Source organism: Pholcus phalangioides, unplaced genomic scaffold (assembly GCF_987345545.1).
Source record: "Pholcus phalangioides strain wild (caught in Gottingen) unplaced genomic scaffold, Ppha-v1.0 ptg000024l_1, whole genome shotgun sequence".
NCBI classification, from domain to species: Eukaryota; Metazoa; Arthropoda; class Arachnida; order Araneae; family Pholcidae; genus Pholcus; species Pholcus phalangioides.
Window position 1 is genome coordinate 23,925,171 of NW_028301616.1, and position 7,051 is coordinate 23,932,221.

Here is a 7,051-nt window from a genome sequence, read left to right on the forward strand (position 1 = left end):
AGGAAGAACAAGGATCCGAAGGACACGCCGTTCCTAAAAATAGAACCATCCCTGTCAAATAAATCCATTACGGTAAGCCGTGGAGGATATTCCGATACATCGGACATATCCTTCAAAAACAATCGTTTTAACTGGGTTAAGGTTGAAATCCCCATGTTTACGTTTGAATATCGAAACCCACTCCCCAAAAAAAAAAAAGGCCATCGGATACAACAAATACACCTTAAGATGATTCCAATGATGGCAATATTTACCATCGTTGCATCAGAAAACGACATTCTTCTTGTTGTTGTTCATGTCCACGAGGCGTGGTTTTAATAATCAAATCTTTACACGCATATTTGATTGTATTCAATGTTAAGAACAATGTTGTATTTATTACCCTAATTCGTCAATGGTACTTTACCCTAGAGGTATATAAAGAGGTCGCGGCACCCTCTTGGAATCATACTCACCAACCTCATTGCTGTTTCTCGTGTTGCCTTCGTTGAGCAGAATCCAAAATCTCCAGAATGATCGCTCAGGTATTATATTGGATTATGTTATTATTTTGTGCATGTTTATTGCATACTATATAGTCTTAGTATCTTTCTTGTGGTTAGTTTGTTTCGAGTTGTTTCAAATTCTGTCCAAGCCGGCATTTATAAAGTATGCGGTCAGTGCCGTAATTAGACAGGTGCACCCGCACAGGGCCCACATGGAAGGGGGGCCTCTTCTGGCTCATTCTGGGTCCAAGAATGAGCCAGATGGGGCGTAAATGCTACTTATTTCCCGGGGCACAGGAATGGTTAGTTACGGCATTGGTGGGGTATATTATTTTAAATTTCTGAGGTTGATACGACCAGAGAATTCCAACGGTCAAGCTATCTCATAATAATTAGGCTAAAATAGCCTATAAATTTTTCCCTCTAAGAGAGATGGTACTGTTGCCACGTCAATAAAAGAATTTACAGCTAATGATACCACAGAACCCTAGAAAAGCTCTCATGGAACAACGGTGTTCCGCGGAACACTAGTTTGAAATTCATGTATTGCATTACTACACTGTACATGTATGTCATAAATATTCTTCTGGGGAATTACTAATGAATGTTGGTTCATGCCGTTGTTGTGTGTGGTTGTGTGGCTCTAACGTTTTTATGATATCAGTGTTATAATAGCATTTCGTGTTTCACTAGTGCTGCCATCTGTCTTCCATATTTTGAAGTGAAAGTGTCTGAATTTTATACGAATGTTGATTGATTCTGCGAACCACCGTTCAATGCAGGTTTTTTGGTAGTCTAGTGTTTTCTGAGATGGCGACGATTTGAGTCGGGGTCTGCAATGATGACGGCTAGTCATTTGACAAGTTTTTACACGTACGATGGCTGGATAGATCGATCGGCACTAACAGTTTATACTGAATTCAGTTTCTCTCTCTCTCTCTCACCGAAACAGTGTGCAGTCCGCATGTAGTGTGAGAATTTTTTTGGGTGCTGTACACTTGTGCGGTTGCCCTTTGACACCATCTCTTTTTATTTCCCAAATGTATTCATAGGGGTCTGAAATGACTGTGGCTCAAGATCCAGACAAGTTTTGAAGTTTGGAACTCAGGAATCTTCGGAATGCCCTTTTTTAACCCAAGTCCATTAAATGGGTAGCTCATCGACTTGGAGTAGGCCTACCTTGCCTAATGATATCTAGCAATTTCACTGCTCTGCTGTCAGTCTGCTATATGAAGTCGCTTTCACGAGTTGACGTAAGAACATTTGCGATGAATAATGGCAATGATGTATAGGTGGAAGTTAAGATAAGGCACCTTTCTCCACCTTTGGCAATTATGCTGATTTCATTTCTGGACCTATTGCTTTGACTTCATGAAACTTTCAATGAACCCATCTTCAAGATTCGCAGCATGAACTACATAAATATATACCGAAATGGTTCCTGAAATAAACAATCTATGTTATCACTATTTAAATTGTCATTATTCTCTTTCTTCCACAGGTTCTATTGATCTGCCTTGGCTTGGCTGCAGCCCAAGCCTCTGTCTTGGCTCCTGGACTCATCGCTCCAGCACCGATTTTGGCTCCTGCCCCACTGGGTCTCGGCAAGGTGGCCACGCTGAACACCCTCGGACTCGCTCCCGGTGGCGTTCTCTTGAACAATGGAATCGTCGCACCACTCGGTCTTACGACCGGAGGACTTCTCCTCAACAGAGGAATCGGCGCACCACTCGGTCTTAAGACCGGAGGACTTCTCCTCAACAGAGGAATCGTCGCACCAACGCTCCTTTCCGGAAAGACCGTTCTCATCTAAATGCCTAGCGTGTACCAGCGTGTGGTAAGTTGAATTAGAAATATTAGTCGTGTGGAGAGATAGTTCTCGTGTTAGACGTGTGTGCGCGCTGGCGAGGTTAGTTTCTGTAAGTATGCTCTTGCAGAAATACATCGCACAGTAGCCTACTTAATTTGATCTCTAGATTGTATACCGGACCACGGTATATGCGAAGGGTGAGCACTGACCTATAAAATATTAAGGTTCATTGAAAGGGAGTAAAATACATTGACCAAGTGTTTTATTTTTACCTTAACTGTTCAAGGAAGTCTTAGATTAGAATCTGATCAATTAATAGACGGAATATCCCAAAAATAATGAGTGATACACCTTATTAACAAACAAACACATATACAAGATGTGACCACTCCTCATTTCTAGGTAACGGTGTTTGACTAACCCCAGTCCGGGTTTTGAGAATGACTCTATGCATCGAATGTTTAATAAATTTATAATGAAAAAAGAAAATGCAATTTGACTTCTTATTTTAATGATGAGTCCCGTCAGCATTACGCTTGTGTAATCCATACATACAGATATTACAGCAGGCCGCAAATATTTTCATCCCACAATGCACCAAAATACCTAAGCCCGGCATACACACACATGGGAATTCAAAAATGATTAATTCAATTAATGAACCTGATGGAAAAACACCAAAAAAAAAAACACTACCCAGATTGAAATAAAACTGAATGCTGTATGATAAACTTACCGTGGACGTTTCCTTTTGGAATTTTATAATACAGGGCGTCCCATAAATTCGTAAATAGTTTGAAAATTGATAAAAATTGAAAGAATTTGTATATTTGAATGAGGATTGAGAAAAATATATTTTCAGGAAGGGTTTTGTTTTGGTGCAGAAAAAAAAAATTGGTTAAAATTTTTTGTCGGTAGAGGGTGCTTCACGAAAGTCCGACAGGAGTATTGGATCTGAACCTTTCTTCAATGTATTATATGTCCGAAACGTTCGTAAAGTTTTGTAACTGAGGCATAACAACTTCAACTGCTTTAACCATCAATGCCGACATCAAATGAAAAAATCTTTTGTTTGTGCGCCAGTGACAGGAAAATTCAGAAATGAGCTGTTAATCATACACCCTGCATCTTATAGGACTCTGATTTACGTATTACCAATGATTTACTTTCATGCAGTGCCTTCTATCGTTAAAACTTTACACTAATTATCTTTTCTGTACCAAAAAAAAAATTAAAAAAATTACCCTTCGTGAGAATAAATTTTCGCAAACCGCATTCCAACATACCAATTCGTTCTATTTTTACGAATTTTTAAACCATTTGAAACTAATTCAAAACTAAAGATTTTAAAGCTATTTATAACGTGAAAATTACGGTTATTACATTCCTATTCAGTTAATTAATTAAGAATCACAAAGCTATTTTAGGGGAGCTAGCTTCATCCAATTGAAGACCAAAGAAACCCTGTATTGGTTCCTGGCAGCCGTTTTCTTTTCGGACTCTCTAATCAAGAGTTGTTTGTTTCACTAATTCTTAAGCCACCTCTTCTCTATACGTGTCCAAACTTTTTTTTGGGAAACTTTTATATTTCACATCGACAACCATTCACTGACCCAAAATGAATCTTACTCACGATTCGTGTCACAACTTTATCGATATTTGATCGAATCTTCGTGCTTTTGGACGTATTTTCTGCAGCTCCCACAACCATTTTATTCGCGCGTCATCCTGAGCTCGAAGACATGGATAGTGTGTGTGTGTGTGTGTGTGTATAGGAAACTGAGCTCCCCAGATGTTGCCCAATATCTCTACCCTTACATAATAGAGGAAAAAGACGATACTCTTCCTTGGATAATACTTCCGATCGTCGCCGGACAGGAAAGCTGGTAATGGCTTTCTTACGGATCTAAGCCATTCTCTCTCTAGCAATTAGGATACCGGTGTGATGTATAGCGATCTCGAGAGATACCAGATTAGCTTTGTGGCGATGTTTACTCGTGTAATTGCATTCGGAAAATCAGAAATCAAATAGGGAAATCTCGAGACTAAAATCCGGCGATTCGGGTGGTATAATTAGAGACTCTTCCATTCTCTAATTATACCCACCGCTATGGTGAGTAGAAAAATTGTAGGTTTAGTTGCCTTGTATCCAAACTCCACCTCGCGAAAGTTTAAAATGAAGGGCACGTCCCTAATTGTTAAGATTTCACTTCAGTATCTTTGGTATCGACCCGCGAATCTGAAGTATTTAGGTAAATGAGATACTTTTCAGATACTTTTGTTTGTTTGAATATTTAGTGGATTTCGAAAAGGATTATATTTTGGATATTTGCAATGTATATATATCCCGTATTTTTCTTCTCTATACAGGTAAATGGCCGTCTCCCCCCCTTTGAACGTGTGCTAACAACAGAAAATATATTCCTAACAGTGGAAATATGATGCAATATACGGCTGAGAAGGAAAAAAAAAACAACAGAACTTATTGTGCGGGAAATATCAAAGCTTGTAATTCCAAAAAATTGAGAAATAATATATACTTTTTTATAAATTTCCTAAGAGTTTGTCGTTTTTTTGAGGGTCATTACCATTAATATTTTATTCATCAGTCTGAGTAGAAACAACCCACGCAGCTGCCCGGCCAATAGACATTTTACAGCCATTCTACTCCTTTTCCCTTGCCAATGTGGCTAGTGTAGAGTTTATCGCATTTGGTAAATCTGAAGCGGGGCTCATTTGTTTTAGGGTGAGACCATACCTCCCGTTTTGAAAATAACCCACTTTTTAGTCTGAATTTCTGATCTTCTGATTGGAGTGATTTCAATTCGGTAGCATGAACGATATAGCTGTGTGTTCGGTGTCAGCCGCTAATTGGTGTTAATTAGAAACATACCAGTAAAAGAATAAAAGTGAAATTGCGATAGCGTTTCAGCAATTTTGATGTTATTAATCCCTGATATAGAGAAACCGGTAGAGCGATCGCCCTCTGAAGCCGAATATCTTTAATTACTTCAGTAATATAGTATACTAGCTCTAGTAGCTGTTGTGCCCTCAATCGTCCAATAGATCAGTTGTTTCTAATCTTTATGTGTGTAGAGGCACATGAATTATATTTTAGGGGGAGCAAACTTAATTTTCCGAATGGGGTGGTGGACGTAAATATCGAAATAATTTGTCGAAAATCATCAATTCACAATAACCCTGATATGAAACTTGAAACTAGTTCCAGCATGCCAAGAATATCAGACGTAGTATTTTTATTTGGTTCGATACTTTTTCAGACTATCTTTAAAAATATCCTTTAATACAGTGGTTCTCAACCTTTTTTTGTCCATGGCCCCCTTTCAACCATTTCTCATTCCTATGCCCCCTCCCCCTCTTGCGAACATGAATAATTTTCTACCCCCCGTTTTTCCATTAGAAGATAGTTGTTCAAAAATTGTCTGAAGTATATAAATATGTTTGAATTTAATTTGATTAATTTTTAATTCATGAAAATAACGAAAGAGCAAAATAAACGTAATAGAATACAGTGAAAAAAAAATAGAATGAATTATTCTCAATCAATGTAAATTCTGCGCTTGAAGACGACACAATGTCATCAAGTTACTGTAAATACAAATACAAATACAAATACAACGCGCCACAACAGGCAAAATGCCCAACGAGGTGGCTGAGAAAAAGACGCCCATAAAAATATGGATGTCATATATTTCAAAAATATAGCAACCCAATTAAAAATGCAATTAACAAAAATTATAAACAATATATATATATATATATATACATGATGAAATACTATACAATGCCCATAAAGAATACTTATGGTTGTCTTATTCTAAGTATGGACAGAGCTTCTCGATTTACCCCAATATGTTTATCGTATTTTTTTTTAAACATGTCAGTTGTGTTACAATTTACTACCTCCGGGGGTAAGCAATTCCATTTATTAACAACCCTATTAGACAAAAATTCCCTGCTACACCATAACCTTGCATTTTCCCTCACCAATCGATACTGGTGTCCTCTTGTAAAAGCAGTCGATTGGCGGTGTACTAAAAGTTCATGGTCCATCCTATCCATCCCATTGAAAATTTTGAATACTTCGATCGTATCTCCTCGACACCCGCTTCATCCAATGTAAACATATTCAGAAAATGAAGTCTGTCTTCATAACTCAAGCCCCGTGTGCCAATAAGGACACGCGTAGCTCTTCTCTGCACCCCCTTCAACCAATCTATGTCTCTCTGTAGGTATGGTCTCCAAAACTTTACAGCATACTCCAGTCCAGGACGAACTAAACCTCGAAAAAGCGGAAGAAATGACTTTAGGAGAACGCGAAGAGACCTTTTTGAAAATGAGACCAAGCATTCTATTCGATTTTTTGACCCCCGCTGAACAATGTTCAGAAAAACCTAAGCCGCTCGTCAATGAGAATTCCCAAATCGGTGACCCTAGCTGCATCCGGGATAGTGACACCATTCAACTCGTAAGAGAACCGTGGGTTGCTCGAACCAAAATGAGCGACCATGCACTTATCAATGCTAAACGTCATGCTCCATTCATTTGCCCATGCTGCAATCCAGTTTAGACTGGTCTGGAGCTACTCCCTATCGCTTTGATTTCCGATTACCCCCATTAGCTTCACATCATCTGCGAATTTGCTAGCAAAATTATCGATAAAAAGTGAAAAAAGTATGGGGGGGGGGCGGGCCAAGGACACTTCCTTGAGGATCTCCACTTGTGACGTCTGTCC

General features: G+C 38.7%; 1 protein-coding gene across 1 annotated transcript; it reads left to right on the forward strand.

Moving 5' to 3' along the window:
• The first annotated feature begins 441 nt into the window (after window positions 1-441).
• LOC149069046 (uncharacterized) lies at window positions 442-4,795 on the forward strand. The gene is made up of 3 exons (XM_089251261.1): window positions 442-524; window positions 1,987-2,322; window positions 4,666-4,795. Exons 1-2 carry the CDS (start codon window positions 513-515, stop codon window positions 2,296-2,298), a joined length of 324 nt encoding a protein of 107 aa, XP_089107387.1. The 5' UTR covers window positions 442-512; the 3' UTR covers window positions 2,299-2,322; window positions 4,666-4,795.
• The last annotated feature ends 2,256 nt before the right edge of the window (window positions 4,796-7,051 follow it).